The sequence below is a fragment of the Aptenodytes forsteri genome, unplaced genomic scaffold, assembly GCF_000699145.1.
Source record: "Aptenodytes forsteri isolate BGI_AS27 unplaced genomic scaffold, ASM69914v1 Scaffold83, whole genome shotgun sequence".
Lineage (NCBI taxonomy): Eukaryota > Metazoa > Chordata > Aves > Sphenisciformes > Spheniscidae > Aptenodytes > Aptenodytes forsteri.
In genome coordinates, this window is record NW_008795371.1 from 5,437,216 (window position 1) to 5,463,489 (window position 26,274).

Below are 26,274 nucleotides of genomic sequence, written 5' to 3' on the forward strand. Positions count from 1 at the left end.
ACCCAAACCCACTACAATCATGACAAGAAAATTAACAGGTTTAATTACTAGCTCCTGGATTTGGCTGTTGCTGCCAACTCCTCAGTGCAATACCACATACAGAAGTCCATCTCTGAGCACACATATGCTCATGAACATCAAAAGGTTTAGAGATGCCACTTGGGAAACCCGGTATTCTGATGCAAATACATCCAGCCCCATTACCCAGAGCTCAAAAGCAAGGCTCAACGAGAAATACAGCTTCTTCAGACTGGGATCCCTTGCAACATCCAGTCTTTCCTGCTTCTAATAAGATCTGGAATTGCCCTGAAAAAGCCTTTCTGAAGATAGTTCAGAAGACCTGTTTTTAGAATTCTCCACCTCTCTGCACACACATCTCCACTGAAAGTCACAGAACAGGAGGTGGTGACAGCCCCATCACCTCCAGATGTCTCCTGCCTTGTGACAAGGATGTCACGAGTACCACACAGGGATCATAAAATTCAAAGTATCATCTTCATTTTACATTCCCTTGAAAAAAGTGACTTGCCTGAAGCAGGATTACAGAACGTGCCACACTAGTTCCCAGTTTATCATACTGGGACGTGGCAGACTCCAGGTTTCCTATCGCAAATCAGCAGCTCCCCCCACCCATGCTGCAAAAAAAGCTTCTGCTCAATGTTTCAAGATGAGTGACTTTCATGAGGAACATGTCAATTTTCCACTTAAAAAAAATTCTCCCAAAACACTGCAAGATTTATAAAAAGTGGACCCAAACAATGGTAAGAGAAGAGGCCATTCCTGCACTCTGTTAATGGGGTGTTAAATTATCCCAATTACATGTGTTGCAATGTCACATATTTAGCTCTGTAACAAGCAGTAAAATCTTGGCATTGCTTTTGGCCAAAGGCAATTGCTTATCAAATGCAGTGCCAGAGAAAAATGATAACTATTTCCTAATGCATTAGAGGAATTTTGCACTAGATGCAGAACTTCATTAGTCACAGACAAATCCATTGTGATTGCATGGGTTTAATCCATGTGGGGTCTAAGCCGGCACTGCAAGAGCACGTTATGGCAGGGAGGTCTGTGGAAAGAAGCTCCTGTTGAAAATGAGATGAGCAGAGCGCAGCCAAAGACACACACACTGATGCATGTTAATTTACCCACACTGCTTTTTGTTATTATTTATTTAGGAAGCTTGCTTTCTGCATTCAATGAGCTGCAAAGAGGGAACGTCAGCAGCACAGAAAGTATTTATTTGGAAGCATTCATTACACTATGCGAAGGATTTATAGAATCATTTAGGTTGCAAAAGACCCTTAAGATCGAGTCTAACCATTAACCTAACACTGCTAAGTCCACCAACACTACCAAGTCCACCACTGGCAAGAAGAGCAGCTGCAGGAGGAATCGGCAAAGCTGGGATGGGTGTCCCAGGTGTGGCTGCCTCCAGCCCACGGCCACAGCAGCTGGACACCGCACCCTGGGTGAGCACAACAATCCTACAGTGCCAACCAAGCAAAATCCTACCCCTCCAAGCACCATACCCACCTGTAAAAGGGGGAATAAAGATGATCTGCTACCCTGAACAACATCCAGATCTTTGCTGGATACACAACATATCAATTTATTCTGTTTGGAGGGCCAGGAGCACTGAAACGTCAGGATTGCTCTAAGTCACACAGGCACTCTCAGATTTAGGTTACTGGCTTGTTTCAGCCAGTTTGGAAATCCTGCAGCGACAGCTACAGCCTCCCCCAGCTCTTCAGCAGCTCCACATCCCAACCCTGCTGGAACCTGGATGAGAAGAGCCTGCACTGAAGGGAAAAATAACAGGGGGGAGGAAGAAAGTTAGCTGAACTTTCTTTAACCCCAGAAAGAGTGCAAAGGGATTTCTTACTTTCTTCCCTCTGGTTTGTCCATCCCTAATTAGTATCTCAGAGAAAGCCATGTCAGTATTTCGTAACTCTGCTAGAACCGGGAGGCTCAGCTAGGATTGCTTGGTGTTGCAGAAATTTATAATTCACACTCCGTCCTCCCAGCACTTCTCCCAGGCCAGACCACAGGGTGTGCCAGGGGCCAAACTGCCAGACATCAAAGCACACTTTGGCCCAAAGAGTCCTAAAAAGATCACTGAAACAGGATCTTCTGTGAGCTGGAGCACCCTGGCCTGAAGCCAGCTCTGGGAACGTGCTGGATCATACCAACCACAGAGGTACAAGGACTTCGCCATCCAAAGGTTGGCCCACAAACAGGATAAAGCACAACTGTTGCTAGCAGCTTCCAGTGGGGACAATTCTCCAAAATTTTGTCCATTTAAGCTCAAGGGTGAGAAGCTCAGCTTAGGAGGTTGCATCTACCCAAGGCACAGCTCCTATAGATGCAAGAGACTGAGGTGGAGCAGGAAGGACGCAGCCTGCTCCCTCCCAAAACTGCAGGGCTAGCAGCTGGTTTGGGGGAATGCAAGTACTTCTGCCATCATCTACTAGAAAGCAGGATTTCTACTCAGAATGGATATTTATAGGTGTTTCCCAGGAGTGATGTGGCAGGGAACTACGGACACAGTCTGTAAGTTTGGGGAAGACTGAAGCAAGTTTAGTTGCATTCAGACTTCAAGGACTGTTTACTGGAAAGGTGCATGCCAGGATTAGTTATTCATAACAGCCAATTTAAACCAAAAATGTAAGAAATTCTAGACTTGCCATTAAATATTCACAACAGAAGTCAGATCTAAGAGCTACACTCAGGGAACAAAATCAGTGCTAAATGATCTGTTACCCAATCAACAAAGTAAGCCATGGCATTTTTATTTAACTAACAAGCCAAAGTATGAGATTGCTCATACAGAAACCTTGCTGTTCTCTTGCACCAAAGTGCTTAAAAGGAATCTTGTCAATTCACCAATTCCTCCCACTCATGGGCTACCAAGACCTAGCCAGTACACGCCTTTGTGGATGGCAGAAGATTTTAGACCAGATGTTGTCAACCAGCATAGCTCCACTGGGTTCATTTTCAGAGCAACAACATGGCTTTACAACCCATAGCATCTGGGTCACTAGGACTTCCTACTGACCGGAAGCGTGTAAGAGGTGTCCTTAATATATATCACACCCCCCAGAGCACACCCACCACAACAGGGCTAACAGATGACTTCTCCTGGAGAAGTGCAGTCATTAACAGCTAGAGGAGGGGTCTCCATGGGAGGGATTTACTCCGAAGACGACACATCCTTCCTGATAATGTGTTCCAGTTTCCTTTTTCCTATTAACATCTGGGATATATTTATAGGTAGCCAATTTAGCTCAGTGATCCCACATATGGTACTGCAGCATCGCCTTTTCAAGCCCTAGCACTCGCTGTGTGCACTCAAAGAGTGCAGAGAAACCCTTCTGCTGGAAAGCGGTGAGAAACAATCCCCAGCGCTTTATAAAGTTGAACAATGAGTCGCTAACACGTGAAGAAACATCAGGAAAAAGGAATATAACTTTGAATAAAGTGGTGCAACAGCTCTGGAAAAAAACAAGCAAAAATTATCCAGTTTGTATAAGATATTCCGAAACCCAGTGTCAGTCCATCATGTTTTGTATTAAACCCAGATGTATATCATCTTCTCATCAAAGAGAAGTGGCTGTAGTTGTTACAGTCAGCCAGCTGGTTTTAAGCTCCCCTTTTCCCTGTAGTGTAATATGTCCCGTGCTCATTGGAGCTTACGTCCCATGGAATATCTTTGCAATTTGTAACCAGCACACAATATGGCTCAGCTGTAATTTCATAAATCACCCTGGAGCCTCCGTTTAATAATAAATCTTCTGATAGCTCTGGATTGCAAGGGACCAAGCGAAGGTTTAAAAGGGGATTTTTTTGCCTTTCAAAGAGAAAAAGAGATGCAAAGACATTTGCAAAATCCACAAGGGGTCAGTGTCTTGGCAGAAATCCTCCTTCAACATTGAGGAGCACAGGCATGGTCTCAGCTCCAGGATGTTTTTAATACTCCAAGACAAGGGTAGGATTCGTGGGGGCAGGGGATTGATTTTGATGTTTCTCCCTCCCTCTCTTTTAAACGAAAAAAAAAACCCCTCAAGCAGCAATTCTGCTTTGCTACACTATTTTTCTGCTTGCTTCGGCACAAGTGACCTCTAAGGAGCGGGAACACACAGCCAGAGCCCTGAAGGGGGATGCCAACCTTGGACCCACATTGCTCAACCAGGATGGATGTTGGGACCAGGCAGGGAGGAGACTCAGCACCACCAGCCTTTCCAGAGGAACTTCCCAGTGCTCAGAAACATCCTCCATGGTGGGAGAGCAATGCCACAAAGGGACAGCAGGATCACAGCCCCTTGGGTTCACCCAGTTCCTCAACACTGGTGCAACTCCATGGTAAGCTCAGGGCTTGCCTCTGGTGCCCCGGTGCTTCCCAGTTTGGCGGTGTCACCCCCCACTGTGCCTGGCTACACCAGCCCAGCCTGGGTATGAGTCAGGATGGAGCAACACGAGGCTGCACAGCAAAGTGGCAGTGGATCAGTAACAACCCAAGTCTACCCAAACTGCAGCCCAAACCCACATCTGACCGTGGGGCCTGTGGTGCAGTGAACTTGTGTACACACAATGCCTTGCAGTGTCATACAGAGCTTTAAAATATCAGCCTCTCAGTCCTCCCCTCTCCTTGATCCACCTGAGGGGTACATTACCAATAACAGGTCTAGAAAAGGAGGGAACGGAACATTTCCCAGCTCATCTCAAAACAATAACCCCAGAGGTGTTTTTAAAACAAGGGAACACCTTGTTCAACATTGCTCCAGTAGTTTTCATTCACAACCATGTAAAAAGTAGGCTGAGCTTTGAAAGTTCATCTGCTACATTTCCCTATACCATTTTCCTGCCCACATGGAGGATTGCAGGATTGTTTTGCACATGTTTTCTGTTGATGCAAGGACTGCTGCTCCAAGAGGTGATGTCCAGAGGCTTTATGAGCCTTTACTTTGTTTCCCTTTCTCTGGTGCATTGTACTGAATCAGCTCAAACACACCGGGGTGGGTGGGGGGGTGGGTGGGGGTGTCTGTCTTACAGGGGAGTGTAGGTTGGTGAGAGAGGGAGAATTACCCAAAGTCTTACTCGAAGAGCAGCTCTGACCTCCCACCTCCCCCTCTGCACACCATCACTTATCTTGAAGGAAACATGTTTCACAACTTCACATTAAAAAACTACCTCACAGCTTTCTTTCACATTTAATAAACCAAAGTTTATGAACGTTAAGCTGATATCAAAAACCTTCTGGATATTTCATCTCAGCTTGCCTAGTTTCAGAGTAAAAAAAGGTACAACCATCTTGGCCAACTCCAAAATCATTGCACAGCTCCTTTTAATCTTGCTTGATACCAGCTCATATGCACATTTTCATGAGATATTTACTAATGTAAGAATTCAAGGGCATGGCTATCAAGTTTTTTTGTGTTTTTTTTTTTTTTAAAGAAAAGAAATAATGAGGTCGGTTCCCATCAGGGCACCACACACTTGAAGTCACCTCAGTTGTTGAGAGGCTTCCTGCCCAAGTTACTAAACATGCACTGCCATTTAATAGGTTACTTATACCAACAGCAGCATAAATACTGCTTATTTGACTGCCTACTGAACACAGCACAGATTAGACCCAGTTGGGCAATGTGTCAGATTTCAGGGATTGATAAAACTGGAAAGCAGAGAGGAAGAATAAGGTCTCCCATCATTTTCCCATGGATGGAGGGGTACACTTCTGCAGAGAAACTCTCCCTATGGTAACTGCTGGAGGTTTACGTGCAGGACACCAGTGGCACCTTTGCACTTTGTGCGCCTAAAAGTACTGTGGGTGAGTGCAGGGAGAGGGAACCCATGTAAGGACGTGACACCTCAATCCCCAACCCCAGGTGCAGAGAAAGATGCTCTCAGGCCCCAAAGGAGCAGAGCAGAACTCCAGCAGTGGCTTGCACCGAGTGAAGGACCTGGACACAAGCAGCAGGCCACAGCGTAAAGTTATAACAGTTATTTCCAAAAAAAGGTTAGTAGGCACTGGCTGCCCATAATAGAAATAAGTATACTCATTTTATTAAACAGAGTCCACTGGAAGTGGAACCTCCATTTTGCTATCTGTATCCTGCTTCTTGGGATTTGCAATAACTTTACATGCAAGACAGGAGAAACCAGAAGTGGCAACTAACTATGCAGAGATCTTTCCCCACAGACACAACGGGAGGAAACAGCAAGAGCAGGGAACACCAAAACAGTCAGCTGAACTAAAAGCCCAGGACTTTTAAAAAAATTAAATACTTTTTGATCAGAAAATTCTGACCTGATGGAACTGGAACAATTTGCAAGACTGCAGCCTTTTGGACTAAGCTGTAGGTGAAAACTGCAAAGCCGAGCATTTTTCAAACTAATCAGATTCTGACTTAGTTTCTTCATGATTTTTAAAGCAGGAAGGAGAGACAAGAACTCCAGTGCTACAGAAGAAAGGAGTTCTTGGTTCATAAGAGCATTCTGGGCATTCTTTCTCTAGAGAAGTAATTTGGATGCTTCTTTGAGAGTTCATCCTCCAGTTCACACGTGAGACCCTCCAGATCCAAGTTTGGTGGTGCTAACAGCTTGCTGATTCAACTCATTAGCTCATCACCATGCACATATCATAGCCTAGTGACAGGTCACACAGCAAGCTGCACCCCAGCCAGACATCCTGCTCCCAAAACCACTGATCCCAGAAGATACAGGTGGCTTTGTCTCCTGCGCTAACCCAAGCCTTCATCTTACGTTGTTTCATAGTGTTTGTCTCCAACCTAAAGAGAAGGAAAGCCTTGCCAATGAACTAAGGCAACATCTCAAGCAGCTGAACCCCTTTCTACTTCCCCTTGCCAAGTATCATAACCCATGGAGGCAGACTCCAGATATCAAAGGTATGTTTTGCCAAGGAACTGGATCCTTGGCTTGTCCAAAAGGCCCCAACCAGTCACCTAAGCAGTCTGTCACTGGGACTACACAGACCCACGAGGAAGCACCAGAGTTTTCAGAAGTACTTTAGATCAGCGATGTCAAAGGTTCCTTCCAGCCATTTTCTGGAGCAGAACACAGGTCCTGTGGGGGATTACTCTGCAAACACACAACCAACTGGAGGAAGAAGGGGAGATTTAGTCCTTATGAAATACCAGAAGCAGTGACCAGAGGCAAATCTTATGCAGTTTGTCACATGCAGCAGAAAGACAACTCAGCAGGGACTTTCCTGGTGGGAGACATTTTGAGCAAAGCAGAACAGTCTTATTGACCATCTACATGCAACTGTTCCTTGAAAAGCTGCAAGTGAAGCAGCTAAAAACCAGATGAGCACAGGGAGAGAAGCATGAGGGACGTTTTAGAAAGAAAGGCTTCAAACCCCCAAGATTAGAGCACTGAAGGCATTCCCACACACTTAACTTGTTTCACTAGAACTGAGGAAAAACATCTGTAGGAGGAAAAAAGCTTTTTAAAGTTTTCCATGCCAAGGGTTCAACTCCCAAAGAATGTCACTTTGCAGAGAGCCTCCTCCACTTCACAGCACAGTCAGGACTGGGGGAGCCCCAGAAGCGGCTGGGGGGCCCTGAGCTCCGTGGGGCAGCTTGAAGAAAAGCATCAGAACATGGGTCACAAAAGGATTTCTAAACCATTATGTGCTTCAGTTTCCAGCCTTATCTATTTATGAGACTTCAGATTTGAACTGGGAGAAAGCAAACTGAGCTTGAGACAAAAAAGATCACAGTAGTTCAAAACAGGGACTGTTCAAATGAAACTCTTCAAAACAAATCACCTTTAGAGACTACTTTCTATTGATATGACTGTTCACCTCCACCACCTTTGCCATGAGATCTGGGACTGAAATCCCGCTTGAAAGAGGCTGAACCCCAACCATTCATGTATAGACCATGGTGTCCAGAGGGGTGGAGTAGGTAGAAGCTCTTGAGGCACCATGAATTCTGTTTTCCCAGGCAGGCACAAACAGGTTAAGATCCAGAAGAGACTGGACATGGATCACACGTTGTCTGAAGATGAGAAAAAAAGAGGATTCTGCAGAATTCAGATTTTCAGCAGAAAAACTAAGGAGTTTCTGCCAAAACCTCTAATGTATTTTAACTTTTTTCTTGGTCTTCCAAGGCCAAAGAAGAACTTTCCATAGGAAAGCAGACCCCTTCCCTGTGAAAACTGTACATATGCGAGCTCAAAGAATACGCAAAGACCTCTGCAGAGGTGAGCAGAGAGAAGGGCCACTGCAAGGTCCCAGCTGCAGCAGTGCCAAACACAACATGTAAAGAGCACTTCTCCTACAGATCCAGCACCAAACCACCACATCCAGAAATTCACATACTTGGGAGTTTTAAGAAGTAACAATGGGTTAATTATTGACCCACCAAAGCTATTTTTAAACAGCTGCTGTGACAGAGAAGAACTGCAGAAGCTGTTACAGCATCAGCTTCCCGGGACTGATGGTCCCACTCAATCCCCATCATGCGATCTAGACCATCGGCTGGCTTACAAAGTCCTCAGAAGAAAGAAAAACATGCTGAATTCCCCAGCATTTGAATCACATAAGCGTTTGCCAAGAATGGGCCTCCCTCGTTACAGTTTCATAATTCTTCAATCCTGTCAGGCTAACTCAGACACCATTTGGGTAATAATTAACCGTTCCCAGCGCTCAGCGCCTGCTCAGTTGAGCTCTGCGTGTTCAAGCTTGGCATACAAGACCTTCAAAATTAACAGCATTGTGAAGATTATTTCTGTTAATTATGCTATTTTGGAAGGAGAAGAGGAAGGAAAGCAATTTCCAGCGACTAGTGGGGGTTTTCTTCTACCCTTCCCCTCCAGCATCCTTTGGGGGAAGGCACTTCACACTCATCATGTATCTTCCCCAGAAATGGGTCGTGGTTTCAATTCTGCGTCCCAAAAGCGAACACAGTGGCATGTCAGATATCCCTGCTGCCACAGGAGGCGGCACGGTGCATGCTCCACAGAAAGCCCTTCAGATGGTGGTGTTTAACAGCAGTCGGGGTTTCAGTTAGCTCCCCAGAGCAGTTCATACCGCCTGCCTGTAAAGCCTCACATCCTAAATGCCACCCCACTGCATGGCACCACGACCTGACTCAGACCAGTGCTGAGATAGAGAGCATCATCCAGCTTAAAACATACAAGCCAAGTCAGAAGACAATAGGAGGCATGAGTGTTGGATGTGAGACACAATCAGGGATGAGGCGCAGAATCTTCTCCCTCTGAAACCCACAGCCAGCCTGCAAGGGATGCTCTGGGGAACTCTTCCCTTTCTCTCCCAGCCATGTTTTCTCCCATTGCACATGCTCTTCCCTGTGATGCCAGGCTGAGGGCATGCTCTGGGGACAGAGCCAGGCTGTGACCTCCTGCCACTGTAACTGAGTGACACAGCCACACAGCCCCCACTGTCCTCCAACACTGCAGTCACACAGACAGGACACTGAAAATGTTTTGTGGCCATTTCATTTGGTTCCTGCCCCATCACAGGTCCCTGATGCAGAGGCACTGGGGACTGAGCAAGCACCAATGTCTCCTGCACCACAATCACATACTACAGAGCAGTGGCAATGGGCAACCCTATTCTGGGCATACTGGGAAGCAGGCAACAGGTCAGAGATGCTCTCAATTTATTATTTAAAAAAAATAAATCAATAAAGACATTTCTGGGAGTCTTTTATATGGACAGAATAATCCCATTTCCTCTTTCCCATGTCATGAGTCGATGTCCACTCTCTACAGGAACTGTGGAGGACCCAGACAGTCTCGTCACATACGCCACAGGGCCACGCTGAGGTTGCCTGCACCCACAGGGCTGTCACACACCAGGGAGCCGTGGAAGGAAGAAGCTGGGAAGCACCAACACACAGATGAGGAACCTCTGAGCAAACACTTGGCAGCAGTTGTAAAGCAACAGGGAAACCATTAGCTCCAAGGAGCCTTTATCGGGACTGCAGGCTGAGAGCAGGATGGGGAGATACCACTGGTCCATGGGCCCTGGCAGCAAACGGTCTGGCATCCCTGAGAGCAGTTCCCACTGCCAGTGCTAACCCCCTCCCGCAGATGCAATCATGCTGAACACAATCCCATAAACAGCATCCAGATGTGATTTGGGAGGCTAAATAATAATTCTTGATCTTCTGAAAATAGTGCCCAGAAGGATTTAGAAAACTGACAAAAAGCTTTGAAGTTTTATGTAATGTGCAAGGACTTCTACAGTGACAGCTCCATCATCTCTGTCCCTCCCAGCTAAGGGGCTGAGCACCCTCTCCACACCCAGAGGTGCTGCTGTGTAAAGAAATACGAGCCTAACATTTGCAGAGGTCTTGTGCTGTGCATTCAGGAATCGGGAAGCTTGGTGCTGCTCTGCTGTTTATCTCGGTCTCACTGGTCTAGAAGTCACACTGATGTTACCCAAGGAAGACTGCACTTAGCTGGTCCAGGCTGAAAATACTGTGGGAAAAGTTATTCCCAGAAACTATTGATAGCTATAAGCCTGGCCTGACAGCAAACAGAAAGCAAGAGGCAGGAAAAACAGTAGAGCAGCACTTCTCAAAACTGGAACGTAGCTGATGGGGTTTATTTTTTTAAGCAAGTTTCCTAAGGAAATGTGGGAGCGAGCCACCCTGTCTGTCCATCCCCACAATTTTTGAACCATTTATTTGATTTTAGCAAAACCTGTGTGAGGATGAGCAATCATGAAAGACATTTCACAGGGTCTGGCATGCCATCTCACATGCCCCTTGCTGTCCTTGTGCAGGAAAAGGCTGTAGCAGAAACAAAACACATATTTAATAAGGAACCTCCACAAATGGGGTGCATTTTACACCCCCCTCCCAGAGCTCCCTCATGCACACACCAGGTTTCATCTCACTTCTTGCTTTGTCCCCCAAACCCTGCATCCCCTGAGCTGGGGCCGGAGGGCAGCTGCAAGAGTCACATTTCCCCAAGAAATTCCAGGAAAGGCACTCCTGCTTTTAACGAGGAGATTTTTTTTTTCTGCCGACTTCCATAGCCAAGCTAATAAAAATGGAAAGCAATAAGAAATTCCAGCAGAAGGGAGGTGTGGGGGAGGAGGAGAGGGAAGATACCACTCATTTGAACCTATCCTAAATAGGAGAAGATAATTAGCCACATATATCCCAGAAAGAATAGCAACAGTATAGGCAATTATTGGGAATGCACGCTTTAAGAGCATATGCCAAAAATGCCTGCTTTTATTAAAAAGGAATGGTTTCACAAAGGCCCAACTGTAAGAAAGGTTGTAATTTGCCCAAATAAAACTTAATTTGATCCATGAAATAGCTGTGGTTTATTGTGTAATATATGTGCTATGTGTTTTAATTTAATAGAATCCAATATAATTGTAAGCCAGTCGGGTTTCAGAGCAATTTTGGGTTGTTCCCACAGTGTATATAGTACAGATGCTACTTTGTGCATCGCACCAGCACATACATAAATCAGGAATATAGAAAGGATTATCCACAGAGCAGCAAGCAATGCTTCATCACACACCAAACGGAAAATAAGACCTTTGAGGAAAGCAAAAGAAGTTATTTACAGGAAATAACTCTGGATGCTCTGCAGTTAGCCACTGCCTCTCAGACTCCTGGACCCAGTCTCGGGGTGCTGGTGCTGGGACAGTGGCTGCAGGGATCAGCCCCAGGATGCCACCCAGCACCAAGCGATGCTGCAGACCCCATTGCAATGCCATGTCACCCCCAGCACACCTCTCTTCCTGGGGGCTTCCCAGATTCAGCAACCCAGTCCACCTCAAGTGAGGAGAAATGAAGTGATGAATCTTTATTTTTGCTTTCCAGGAAAGCTGTGGTCCACGTTGGCCATCCATCAGACCAGATCCATGTTCACCCACGAGGCAGCTCCTGCTCCCAAACAGCTCGGACAAGGGACAGGAGGGACACAAGGGGGTGAAGGCACCAGGATCTCTCTCACCCCCCAGCACAGCTCTGCAGGCACCCCACACCCAGTTTCTCAGAAAACTGAGCTTAAAAAAACACAGCCAGAGCAACCAGGTAGCAGCAGATTCACCACCAGCCCCACTCACCAAATTCAACGGCTCAAAACCCAAGGCAACACACAGCACCAGCAGCAGTTCTGCACAGCCCACAGCCCCATCCCTGCAGCTGGCTCCCTCCACAGGGCCACTTACCTGGATGAGACAGTTGATTTTTTGTCAGACCAAAAAAAACCAAAAACCATAACAAAAGAACTCCAAAACACTCTGGCTCCTGAGGCTCTTTTCACACCCCTCAGAGGCACTGAGAGAGCAGCAGCTCCAACCACGCCGCTGCTTCATCATCTGACCCAGGACCACACCATGTCCTGGGCAGCTGTTAAAGCTCTTCCTCCACTTCAATCCCATCCACTGGCTTGAAGCTACACACAGTTACAACAGCGGAGCAGGCAGAAAGCCTGAGCCTATAGTACCCACTGAAGTTTTAGGAAGTGCAGGTACATGTACAAGCACTTCAGCAACTCTGCTGCTCTGTTAAAAACATTAATTCACACCCCAAACAAAGAGCTGGAGATGTTCCATTACTTAAAGACCATGAAGTCAAGCAGCATTACACCCTGAGACAAACCTCCAGCACCTTCCTCTGCACCAACAGTGATTTTTTTTCCTTTTTCCTTGCTAGTTTATGCACCGGGGGGGGGGGCAATATTCAACTTTTAATTTCCTTTTTTCTGTTCTTTTTTAGCCCCCGGGGGGGGGGGCAATATTCAACTTTTAATTATGCATTGAACAAGACCCCTGCACTAATTATGCATTGAACAAGTCCCCTGCACTTTTACTGCAGAGATAAAATCCTGAGAAGGATTATGGTCTGAAGACTGACAGATCCTGTAGAACTGTGGCAAAGCCTGTGCTACAAAGTGATCTTAGCCTCTCTTTTTAAGAGCTGAATGTGGTTCCTTTTAGCATTCATTTCTTTTCTGTTCTGGCTAGTAAAAGGTATTTCTCAGTCGTAGTAGCAATGAACATCAAGGACAGGGATGACGAACATCTTCTCACAGGAGGAGCAGCAGCTTCTGGGACCTACCAGCAGCAACTGGCTGCTTCTCATCAGCCTATTGCACAGTTTTAAAATGCAGTATTACTCAAATTAAGAGGATCTTGTCAAATAAACACACTCCACAAGTCAAAGCCCATAAGGACTCGGGTCCAATACTAGGAGAATTACCAATTCAGGACTTCCACTTCAGTAGACTTTGAGTGTATTTGGCACAGGGAAGCCAGAAAGAGACCATGTAGCCTTCAACCTCCTGGTTGCACCCATAACACCATGAGGAACCAGCTAATGCCTCTGTCAATGCTTTGGCACTCACAGATAAAGGTGTCCAGTGAGTTTTGCTGCCCGAGTAACACCTTAGAACATCTCCTTGTCCCACCACCATAAAGCAGCCATGGTGAGTCAGACCATTCATCTCAGGCTTTTCTGCAGGATCAAGATCTTACTCCTCATTGACAAGGAAATTTGAGGGCTGTGGTCTGGGGAAGCTCCACCTGAGAAGGAGTCACTGCCTTGGAAGGGTGAGACTCACTAGCTTAAGATCAGCTGAGGCACCAAACCCATGCAACGTCCCCATCCTACAACAAAACCACGACCTCTCCATACAAATAACTGATGAGTTGGAGCAAATTCCAAGGTCAGTGTATTGCTGAAACCCTTCAGCACAGGTGGAAAGGTGTGTTTGCTCAGGGATTTGCTGCCTCCGTGCCTCCTCTGACCATGCAGGACTGGGGAGTGCTACAGGGATCCTGCCATGCTACCAAGTGGTGGCACATCCAGCTCCTTCAGCTCAGAGTTTGACTCCCTGTAGCAGCACGTCAGGTGTCCCAGCACTACTACAGGAAAAAGCACTTCCCTGCTGCACTGCCCAACACATCCCTCCAAAAAAAAGCACTCAGTGATAATTTAGCCACATGGGTGACCCAACAACCTTCCCAGGACAAAGCTAAACCAGCTCCAGCTCAAAAGCAATCATGCAAAACCCTGCAGCACCCCAGTATCAGGGCACCCAGAGCAGCATCAGGAGCTCAGTCCAAGCACAGCTCAGGTGGAAACACCCCAGCACCCTCCTGCTAAGGGACTGTTCTCTTCTCTGCCCTTAAAATGGTGTAACCCCATATAGAACTTAAAAGAATGAGAGCAGACAATGTGCCACTTACCTCAGGTGTTGAGAGGACCATGACCGTTCCAGAAAGGAGAAGGAACCACATTTGGAGGACCCCAGGAGACTGCCCAGGAGGCAGGGGGGTGTGGCCATCCTGTTTTCATAGGGGCTGGGGCAGATGAGCAAATGCCAGCAGCTGTGGGTGTGGGCACGAGAGACCCACTGGGTCGTTAGCAAAACCCAACGATGCCCAGCTGCTCCTGCAAACCCTGGCAGGGAAATAATTCTTCTTTCCCTGATGTAAGGGCCCTCCATCCACAGCCACCCCAAGGGCTGCTCCAAGTGCCAACTTACAGTCACCAAGCAGCCCTCAGGTTCAAACCTAGAGCGGGGGATCACATGGGGAAAGCTTCAGCTGAGCTTTGCGAGGGTCCAGCGTGGAATTCAATAGCTTGGAAGTCCTAAAGCTTCTTTAAAGGGTCCTAAGTTTGAATGATTACAGTAAGGTATTAAAGGGGAGAAATGGGACAGAAAAGAATTCTTGATGTCTTATCTCATTGCGTCACCATAAAATCCTTTTTTATTCCCTTTAAAGCCTTGCTCTCAACTGAAATAGAACTCCAGATTTATTCCTGGGGAAGCGCATGAATAATAAAAAAAGAAAAATTAAGCATGATCAGTGGATTGCACAAGGGAAACTCCAAAGTTAACCCTCAAATTTCAACCCACAAAAATCCTTTCACTGATGCAAACCCGGAACGGGGCTGAAAGGCGCCCGACCAGCCCGGCTGCACTGCAAATGCGAAGAGTTAAGTTAGGGAAAATCAACTCCACGTGAACAACAGCTTCAGTGGGCACTGAGACGAGGTCTTTTGTGGGTGGTCTAAAAACAAACAACAATGTCCATCCTTGGTGCTATTTTGTCCAAAATATGGAAGAAGCCAATAGAAAGTGGAAAATGACAGCACTGCTGCATCCATGTGTGCACGCGAGGAGGAGGAGGACAGGGAGGAAGGCAGCAGCCAGCTCAGGATGCGAATGCAAAACCTTCTGGGTTGTGGTGGGAAATGCCGGGAAAGAGGAGAAAAGGCAACAGGGAGAAGCAACTCAGCTTTTGGCTGGTTCTTCCCAGTTAAAATGAGGACAGTATTAACAAAAATCTCTTTAAAAACACCCAAAACATAAAAATGGCCTCTTGACCGACTGCATGAAAGTGATACAGTGAGTGATGTAGGTGGTATGGCAGGACACACCAAATCTAAGCCAAAGGGGATAAAAAAAAAACCCTGCAAAGCTCTTGAAAGCTGGCTTTAAACGATAGTGACATGTTTCGACACCGTTCCCTGACAACAATGGCTGTAACACAAACAAAAATTAATGATGTCAAGTATTAATACTGATGCTGTATGAACTCAACCAATGTGGTCCCAATTAAATATCAAGTATGGTTATAATTTGAAAATGACTGCAGAAATGTCATAGCGACATTCCCTGCTCGTGTCTCTCCCTGACATCCACCCCAGGTCTGTGCATTTCCCTGGTGGGATGCAGTCCCCACCTTCCCCATCCTCGCTCATGGCTGCTGTAGAAACACCAAGTCCAGTTGCCAAAATGCATGACCCTGACATGCATCAGGAGGGCTTTGTAATAGTAAGTTTATGTCCTATTTTACTCTCTCTCTGAGTTTTGAGCTGTTGAGGAGGTCTCATTGCATGTTTTTCTCTGCAAATATGAGGGCTACAAAAACATCCTCTGTAACATTGAAAGCTGAGGTGCTTCTGCAGTCACCAGACTCCAGAGACCGGGACTTTATGAAAATCAAATGTACAGGGATTTGTAATACAACTCTAAGACTTGGCAACACTAGTCACTGCAATAAATAACTTTACTGATCAAGCAAAGCCAGACAACGTCCAACCTGCCCATGCAAGCGCATGGGTGCTACAGTGCTGACAGCAACGAAGCTCATGCAGAAGTCAGCGAAGTGCCTGATTTTATCGAGGATTTCCAGAGAGAGTAAATCAGCTGAGACAAGCTCATTTGACCAGGACTTCTTCTGGCTGCAACTGCTCCTCAGAGCAAATATATTCTTCCCAAACAATTCTGTATCAGTTACTGCCTGGACGACAGACTGGGACATCTACCGGACAAATCTGCACGCAACTCATCCAACTCACCTCCGCCTTATTTCAAGTTACTGGAGAGGTTCCCGAAATTCAGGCCATGCTATGGTGTCTCCAATTGAGGATCTATCCAGCCATGAGTTGTCCAAAACCACCATTTGTTTCTCAACCATCAAACATGTCCGGGAGACCAGACTCACAGACAACCCCTGTGCAAGGCTGATAATGCAAACTGGTCCTACTGGGCAGCTTTTAGGGACATCGTCTACTCTGCTCTTCCCACTAGCACTGATACCCATTGATTTGCACTGATAACCATTAATTTGCACAAACACAAACATGCACGGTCATCTTCACAATGTCCCCATCGCATTTTGTGTTATCAGACAGATCACAGAGCCCCGAGCAAGAACAGCTATGGAAGATTTTCCTCTCACCTTCTCCATTCGCTCCCTGGCTCTCAAACTGTCCTCATTTACCATCCTCTTGGAGACAACTGCAGCCTACCAGGAACTCATTTATTGTCTTTCTAAGGGTCCTGGCTGAGATGGGAGACAGCGGTGGTCCCTCTGGAAACCCCCCCGACTGCAGAGCGCCCAAGCAGACACTGCTGCGGACTTCAGCCGGGGGCGGGGGGGGAAAGAAAGACAATTAACCCCCCCCCTATAATGCGAATACTTTATTATCAATGAGTGACTGGTATTAGCTTTTTGTCTGGGTATTAATAATATTTCAAAAAACCATACATCAAAATTAGGGTTTTTTCCTATTTTTGCTGTATAATTTTTCTTTTTTAAAAAAATCTGTATTGAAAGAATTACATAAGCCAAAGTGCATTTTCTGTTTTTTGTCCATATACACATTGCACCATACATAAATAATTACATTGTAAAAATGACTCCATAATTACAAGTATAATATATATTTTCATATAATATATAAAACTTTATATTAAATCTAGGTAGATGATATTTGGGATAGTCTGTGTCTTTTTTTTCTTTTTCCTTTCGTCAGAAGCTGACCGTTATCGATTGTTACTGAGTAAAATCTCCAGCCAACAAGGACATGACGTGATAAACTGTCTTGAGTAACATGGCCCCCAGCCTTTGGCGAAGCTAATCCGCACGCTGTTCGGGTCATAGGGCCCGTCTGCGTAATCCAGATCGGACGTGTGCTGCAAGAGGCAGGACTTCTCGTAGTCAAACACCTTGATGGAATAGCCCGGCATCACCTTGCGCACTATCAAAGTCCTACAGTTGGGGATGTCCAGTGTTGGGGAGTTGACGAAGATGGGATGCTCGCTGCGGTTGTAAGCCCACACACCGTCCGGTTCTTTGCTAAGTAAAATCCCATAGCCGATTTTACTTCGAGTCCTTCTCACAGTCTCACTCCTGTTTTCCAGGTTTAGCTGTCCGAGGCAGAAGCCGTTTCCTTGAGGTAGGTCATAAAATATACTGACAGACTGTTCGTACACTGTGTAGAGGCGGCCGACGCGCGTCCGGTGCTCCCAATAGGCCACGTTGCACCAATGGCTCCTCTTCACGGCATCAGGCGACGTACTGGCATCTGTGGGTGGAAGCAGAGGAAGAGTCAGGGTTTGCTGTGACCGCCTGGGAAAAGACAGGTATGGAGGGTAAGAAATGGCTCTTCCCACCCATCAGCTTTGCTCATGTGGGAACTGAACTTGTGTTCAACCCAAAACTTTTGTTCAACCTGAAGCCCATCTCCAACCCAAAGCCCGTCTCCAACCCAAAGCCCATCTTCAATTATGTCAAATGGCACCAAGAAAGAAGGCTCAAGCAAAGGCTGGTGACCCAACGGGCCACCCACTGGCTCCCATGGAGCTTAACACCTCTTTAAATTGAACAATTTAATGTTCAATCCTGCGTCCAGCAGCCGGGACCCTGTGTACTCAAGATATGTGCATTTCTACCACCAAGAGCTGGCATGGATACTGTACCACTGCAACTCAGCCACCCCTGAGCTTGGCGGGTCCCCATGCTCCTTCAGCACTGCTGTGGTGGTGTACCCCCATTTTCAAAGGCCAACTTGTGTTGAGCTGAAACACAGGGGATGTCCATGAAGTGCTTGGATGACTGACCCGACAGTTATCTCTGCAATATAATATTCTTTGACAGCGATGCTGATGTTCCCACGGGGAACATGAAATCTGAGGAGGCATTTCATGCCAAGGGGGAGTAGTTGCTATGAACTATACATGTCCTCCTACAAAGCCACTGGAGCTCTTTCCAGAACAATGAAAAACGTCTCTTCTTTCTAGGAATTACATTCAAGGAAGACGGGAGGGACGCAGACTGCCAGAAATCTGTTTAATTTATGATGCCTCCAGAAGGAAGACGGGAACTCTCAGCCCTAAAAGAGCCCCAAAGAGAGCGAATTAACCTCTTGCTGAACATCATTCCTGCTCCTACCATACCAGTTAACAGAAAACCACCCTGGGATTTCAAGCAAGGAGCTCTGCTTCGAGCCAGCCCTGCTCTGTGCCTGGCATTAAGCTCCCTGACAATATATCACGCGCCTGTGGCCTGCTGACCCCTCTGCCTTCGTGCCATCATGTCCGATTAACTCACACGTGGGGTGATGCCATTATTTTGCTTCAGAGACCCTATTGACGCACTGGATTTCAAGCGCAGCCCTACAGCCCCGCTTCTTTTCAGGCTCAAATTACCCCAGAGGGGAATGGGCTCTCCTCCCCATTAACAATCTTTGAATTAAGCGGCTTTGTTAGAGTTTAACTTGAGTTGTAACTATACAAATTTAAGGGGAGGGAGATGGGGGGAAGGGGGGTAATTGGGCAAGCGGGGAGGCAGCGGGGCTGGCAGGATGCCCTTTGCCATGGGCAATGCTCATCGTCTTGCACCATCACAGGTCTAAACCACCCCGAAAATGCCAGATTGGCCCCTTTCTCCCCCATCATCTGTTTATATAATTTTTAGGACCCAGCATGGCCGCCAACAGCCCCTTTTCGGTTTGATGCACATTTTATCCAGAACTGGGAAGGAAACTCTGCAGCAATCAGACACTTCACCCCACTGGGAAAAGAAAAACCATTTCCCTGCATTTATGGCAATCCTCCATGGAGGAGTGAGCCAAGCTCTGTGCGCCCTAATACTGGAGTGGAGGTGATGTCCTGGGCCTCCCAAAGGCATGGGAAAAGCCCTGCTGAACACAACTGGGTAAGATGTGCCCCTTAAATTCGCAGTTAGTGGCTCTGCACAGCAGGGAAATGGGTGAAGACCTTTGGTCAGAGCAATGGCAGCATCCTGGAGCCGGGTGAGGTGAACTTGGGTTTCTTTCTCCCAAGGACCAGGTCCTGTCCCCCAGCCACAGCCCTTGTGATGGGCTGGGACACTCCACCACGTCCCAATGGCACTGATGGATCTTTGTGTCTCCGTGCTTCTGAGCCATCCTCAGTGGAAACCACTCAAGAGTCACTCTGTAATAAGCTCATCCTAATGCTGCACTTTGCTAATGACAAAAATGAGCAAACCCAAAGGTTTTTCCCCATTCTTACTCTTTGGCCAGTAACTGTATTTCCTTTGCCATCTCAAATGACCCCCCTGCATCTGGATCGCCGGGAGTTAAACAAACAACCCAACTTGCTCCGAAAGGGTAATGACCTCATTGGCAAGTGCATGATGGATATGTTGTATCCAAGCACATCATTAAATACTGACGACTGGACTTGACTCTTCCTGAAGTATCCCATGATGCCTTGCAAAGCACCAGCCACGCAAACATGAAGTTTTAGGGAAGGGAAGGAAAGGAAGATTCAAATGTAATTCTGGGTTAGAAACCTCCCCAGCTGCCTAGTGCCAATATGATGCACTAAGATCTCCACCAAGAACAGAAACTTTGATGAAATTGGCAATAAAAAGTTTCAGAACCTCTTTGCAGCATTTCTGCAGCAGTTGCAAAAATGATGTTAACCCAGTTTATGGCATTAACACAAATCTGACCCAAACAATCTTATCTAATTGAACATTACTGAAGCAAGACCATCCTTAGCTAAATCTGTACAAACCCCTGAAATCAACAACTTGGCATGGACGAAAATCGTTTTGACCTTCTCTGATAACATCCCTTGGTCTACCACCATGCAGACTGTCAGCACATTTTGCTCTTTAAAATGTACTGTGGCAAATAATGCCGTATTTTAAGAGGTGAAACAAGATGTAGTTCATAAATGATGAAAATGGCACGACAGCAGAAAGAAGAGGTACTGAGCAATTGAGCTTCATCTGCAGGTACATCTTCCACAGCGTCCAGTTTCCAGTCATCTTTCCCCTGGGACATCATACAGTTGAGATGCCCACAGTGCCTTTCCAAAACTCTTCTCAAATGCTAAATTTTGCTGTTGTCCCACTCGAGTGATGCTGGGGGGCTACAGACAAGCTCAGAGCTTTTCATCTGCCGGGCCTGGAGGCTGGTAGCAATTACCGAGCTCTGCATCTGTTTAACCTCCCAACCTCCACAAAGCCCTGCATGCCCATTAGCTAAGTTGGTTTTGTTCCATTAGCTAAGTTGGTTTTGTTATCACATTTTTTAGAAACTAGCACTCAGCCCCTGAATTTCCCTTACAGACTAAGAATGGGACAACTTCAAAACTCAAGTTCCCCCATCAGTTGAATTAATTAGGGGAATAGTCAGCAATAGACATTTAAATAGGTGTTTCCCATGGCTTATTGCAAATTAACACTAGTGGGGGAAAGCAAAGCAGGAGGAAACCAGTGTATATTCTACAAGAATATCGTGCTGTAAGTGCCACCATCCCTGGTGCCATCTCTGCTTTCCAGGAACCAGCAAATATTTTGGTAAAGTCACCAATCTACACGCATGCTGAAAACGGGAAGGTTTTTTTCACACCTCGTGCTTTGATGCATCTAAAATAGCCTTATTAAAATCACTTCCATGCCATTTATGGCACGAGCTTCAGTCCATCTATCCATCTCAGGGGGTGAACCCACCCCCTGCCAATGTGCTTCCGATCTCTGTCACCCCGTCACAGCTCCTGCCTGGCAGTGACAGCTCTGCCAGCTCAAAGCACTCCTGGAAATGTCCTGTGCTCCTTCAAACGGGTGAGGACGTGAGTTTTAGGTAATTGCACATCAAGCAGCTAAAAGTTTCCTTTCCACCCCACTTTTCCTGGCCAGGGGTGAAGAAAGACTTTAAAAGCCATGAACCAGCTGCAAAAGCAACCTGCCCGTGGCCCGCAGGCAAATAAAACACCCCAAAAGGAGACGGTTAAAAGGCTCATCTGAAAAGCCTCTGCCTCCGGAAAGCTTTCGGCAGGGTCCCTCTTCTCCCCCAGCCCCATCCATCGCCACCCTTGCCGGCTGCCCCGCTCCCTGTGTCGCGGCGGCGGGTTCCTTTGCCTTCTTTTATCTCCCAGCGCACTCAACCAAATCCTGAAAAGATGAACTCATCTCGCAGCCCTGACATAAAGCAAGCACTTTAGCAAGCCCCTAATACAAGGGGGCCTGCGCTGTGTCTTATCCCCTGCCAAGTATTAGTTTCGCCTTCAGCTATTAGCCACTACCACTCAGCAGACAGCAGGGGCGGCCGGCAGAAAAGCATGTCCTCTGCCTTTTAAATAAATATTCCATTTTTCCCTCCTCTTTTTCCACACTGCCCTTTATGCACAGACAAGAAAATCCACTTTTTTTTTCCTTTTTTTCCCTTTCTGCTGAAACAGAGGCAGGCTTGTTAGCTTTCTTTTTGAAGAAAGAAAAATATTTTAGTCCTGCAGTGCCTCCCTTGATGGTATACGCCGCATTTTTAACAACTATCATTGTAGGCAGCTACAACTTCTAACAGCTACATTTAGGCTGGCGTCAGGGCTATCTCTTCCATCAAAGCCACCTTTATCGATCAGATGGACGGGCTGAAACTCTGTCTCTTGTTTACTCGTTCCTCCGAGTCGCCGTTTCCTCCGCTGCAGCACTGCCTCGCAGCAGACACATCCAAAAGGAAATTCAAACAATTTAAGATAAAAAAACAAGATAGGAAGCAAGACAGAGAATCAAAACCAGAACTTAACGGGAAAAGAGTCTTGCACGGCTCAGGCAGAAGGAATATGGGTACGGGAATAAATGCAAAGAGCAAATACTGTAAATCCTCATGGTGTTAGCAGCACTGCTGCTTTCGCTCCCTGCAGAGTGTGGAGGTAAAGAAAATAACTTGAGGTTTTAGATTATTTATGATTTGACAGTGCTTTATGTCAGTAAAGTTCAAAGCAGTGCATTAAAACAGAAAAAGAAAGATGCTTTTTTCCAAAACAAAATGCTGCACAGTCCCACTGCTTGATGTTGCACTTAAAAACAGGATGGAAAACATGGGCAGATCACAAAACACACAATTAAAGTATCTCTGATTCATGCTTTGGCTCTTCCGAAGCCACAAAACCTCTTCTCAGCAGGTCAAACGCCCCCCACAATATATGGCTGCAAGTAAGATCTTGCTGCGCAAGGAAATGGGGGTGAGAAGGGAAGTTTGCTGTGGTGCTTTGAGGAATATTCCCATTTTTGCACGGACTCCTGAGGAAACAGTCACAAGTGGCGCCATGTTGTTTTTCCAAGCAGAGCCGCCCGTGAGGAATGGGTGATGCCAGCCGCTCCTTCCCCACCTAACCCCAAACCACGCTCATGGGTTTTTCAAAACACATTTAAGAGGCACCCACAGGGAAGACCATACATGTAAAGAAAAAAATCACTGCATGCTCCAAACGTGACGGGGACTCAAATGCACATCTGAACACCTGAAGAGATGAAGTGGGATATTCAAAAGTGTCCCCACAACTCAGCCCACACCCCATTTTCATGTCCCACCCTCCCATACTCCTGCATCTCGGGGCAGCCTAACACTCCTCTGGCCATGGAGTTCAGTTACAACCTTTCTCAATGGCCAAGGTCTTTCTTCAGTTTTATTCTTTGAAGTCTGTAAGATATATTCCCAGTCTTTTTTCTCCCCTCTGCCGTAGCAGACACATGCTTATACAACCCAACACGCAGGAGCATGGAAGCAGGATGGTGTCCTGGTCCATACTGTTATAGTCATACATGGGTCACTGTGAACAAGGTCCAGATAAAAAGCCCGGCACAAAGAACACGCGCATTTCCCAAAAATCTTTTAACAGTTCACCAGGGAGCCATCAGTTAAAATAATCCCTCACTAATACCCTTAGAAACAAGCTCCAGGGCAAGGAAGGGGTTAAAACTTTCCACAGCAGAAATGGAATTTTTATGGCCCTGCAAAAAAAAAGAAAAATTAATTGTCAATCTGCCCCAGCAAAGCTCACAACCATTTTTGTTAAGCCAATATACTTAAAATACCTCTGCCTTACAAGTTTCAGCTGGAATGCATCACTGTGGCCCCCTGAGAGCCCCCGTGCTGCAACCAGCACCACGGCATCTACCCCTGGCAGGAGACCCTGCCCGTTCGGGGAGGGGGGAGAAGCTGAGCGTTGCCCCCAGCACGGGGCTCCCCCATGCAGATACCCTGGGACACAGGGCCACAAACCGGCCACCATCTGTCCTTCCTCATTGGGAGCAGTGGGGTAGGACTTTGAAGGCACCTTCTCAACCTGGGAGGAGCTGCAGCCATTGGTGAGCCACGTCTTGGTCAGCAGCCACTTTGTCAGCTGATGGGAATGCTCCAGCACTGGCTCCACCATATGTATTTAAGGCAACATCCCAAGCCCACCAGCAAATGAACGCAGGAGGCTGGGCAGGACCTGGGCTGCTGTCCTGTAATGGCCCTGGGGACACCGGAGGAGTGGAGGCAGCAGGAGGTTCTCCATGCTGTCCCCCATCAAAAGTCAGGCAAAGTTCTGACAAGGACAAGGACAGTTTGGTCCATTTTTCTAATCACTTCTTGGTTTCTCCGATGAAGCAAGAAGCTGTGTGTTACAGCAGGACAACAGGCTTGTGCAAGGAGGTGGCAGCTGGGTGCAAGCAGGAGGTTGGAGAGCCCTAGGCTTCTTCCTGGACCTTTTCCTTAAGGCCCAGAATCCACTGAGGATCCTTTAATGTCCCAGCTTTGACCAAAACAAACTTGCTCCCTGATTCACAGAGGCCCTGAAAGGCTGTCACTAGCTCCCCAGCTGATGACAGAGGTCAGCCATAGGGACAGCAATCTAGACCTTCCCCATGCTGCAGAGCATCAAACTCTCTCCAGGCTGCTGGTTTGCTCTGCTGAGAGAAATGTAAAGATTCAGCTCAGCTCATACCTCAATTATAAAATAAGAGTGTGATTTCAACGGTGTGTCACCATCGTTGTGGCTCAAAAGGGTCCCAACTCCTCCAACCCCAGCATGGTTCCTGGCATGTTCCTCACGTTGGATGTGGCTGTTGTGCAGCCACAGAGACCAGTTCAGCTCACTCATCCAGCAAAAACCAACACCAAAGAAAGCACCGCAGACAGCCGAAAAGAGCCCTCGCTGCAACCGTACCCACCATGAAGGAGGCACCTTCCTCCTCCTCCTCCTCCTCCTTCACCTCCAGCCTTTACCTTGGAGCAGAGTTCTGGTGCTCCCCAGCCTCCTTCCATGAGCCGATTTAATTCGTTAACCCAGCAGATGATTAACTCGGAAGAACACTTGCACTGGGTTAATTAATTAAATTAGTTCAAAAAAGGGTCTGACGGGCAACAGAGCCAGTGGAAGAGGCGCGTGGAGAGGCCTGGGGGGAAAGGGGGACATTTCCATGGCAGCCTAAGAAACAAAAGCAACACAGGACAGGAGCCAATGCCAAGAATTAGGATGAAAACAATTTTCTCTGCATAAAAGAAACCACTCTGCAAAATCATCAGCTCATGCTAATTTTTTTATATCCTTCAAAGAAAAACACATGCCATGTTTAGTTCTGCCCGGAAATTTGTAAGCCATCATCAGCTAGCTTATTTTCAAGATAAACTCAAGGAGTTTGTTTCTAATGTACCTTCTCTGGCCATTAAATATGCAGTCCAGAACATGATTTTAAGGTATTTTAGCAGGTTTTTTCCCAGCTCCCCTGCATGGTTTACAAAGGTCTTTTCAGCCAAGGGTGAAAAGTCCTAGAAAGTAAGAAAACTGGAAAAGCCCAACTCAGATATTTTTCCCTGACATTTTTATGCGTTACTTCTAAAGGCCAATGTTTTCAGAGATTTAGGTGATTTTTTTTTTAGTCGAACAGTCTCCATATAATCTCAGCTTCCCTTGCTCACAGCTTTCGCAGGTACATTCATCGCTTTTATGTTCGTGGGCTGTGCATGTAACTGCTTTATACCTGGCATGTAAAAGTTAACACAACAATGTAAATACATCTTCAAAAGGAGCCCAAAACGTAATCACCTACGTTGGCTGCCAATTATGAAAGCACCAGACCTGTCATCAGCCAGAATTTGGCTGAGACTTCTCCACTGTTGGAAAGCCGTGCTGGGTAAGCCCAAGCCCAGCAAAATCCTGGGGTTGTGCTCGGCACCTCTGTGAGCACCCGCAGCATCCCCGCTGCCTGGCCGTGGGTGCCCCCACCCTGTGCCCCAACCAGCCAAAAAAATGGGGACAGAAACAAGCTGGTGAAAGACATGGGGATCAGGGCAGGGAGAAGGTCTCCACTAATAACTGATTTTTCTGTAAAATTGGGAGGTTTGCTGAAAATCTTCCGAGCATCGTCTAGTTGGGGTTGGCTTTTTTCTCTGCCTCCCGCTGCCAGCTGGGCAAGGCACCAACTGCACGCCAAGGTGGGGGGAAGCCTCATTCCCCAAGTGCCCTCTGCAGGAGGACTGCGAGGGTGGGGGATGCTGGGACAAAAAAATGAGGAAAAAAATCCCCTTTTTTCATTTTTAGGTTGAGAACTCACACGTTTTCAGCTCCTCCAAACAACTGTGTACGCAATCCCCTCTTTTTTATTCCCAGAGCCTGAAAAACGCCAAGAACCCAGGAGAAATCACCCCATAAATCACCCGATGGCAGATTTCCCTTTTAGCCGCCGCCACACCGTCC

General features: G+C 46.9%; 1 protein-coding gene across 1 annotated transcript in view; it reads right to left on the bottom strand.

The window, feature by feature from the left end:
• Window positions 1–16,942: 16,942 nt before the first annotated feature.
• SMAD6 (SMAD family member 6) overlaps window positions 16,943–26,274 on the bottom strand; it is a 41,179-nt gene continuing 31,847 nt past the window's right edge. The window contains exon 3 of the mRNA XM_019472376.1: window positions 16,943–17,840. Within this exon, the coding sequence (XP_019327921.1) occupies window positions 17,299–17,840 (542 nt within the window). The 3' untranslated portion in view covers window positions 16,943–17,298. The remainder of the gene's footprint in view (window positions 17,841–26,274) is intronic.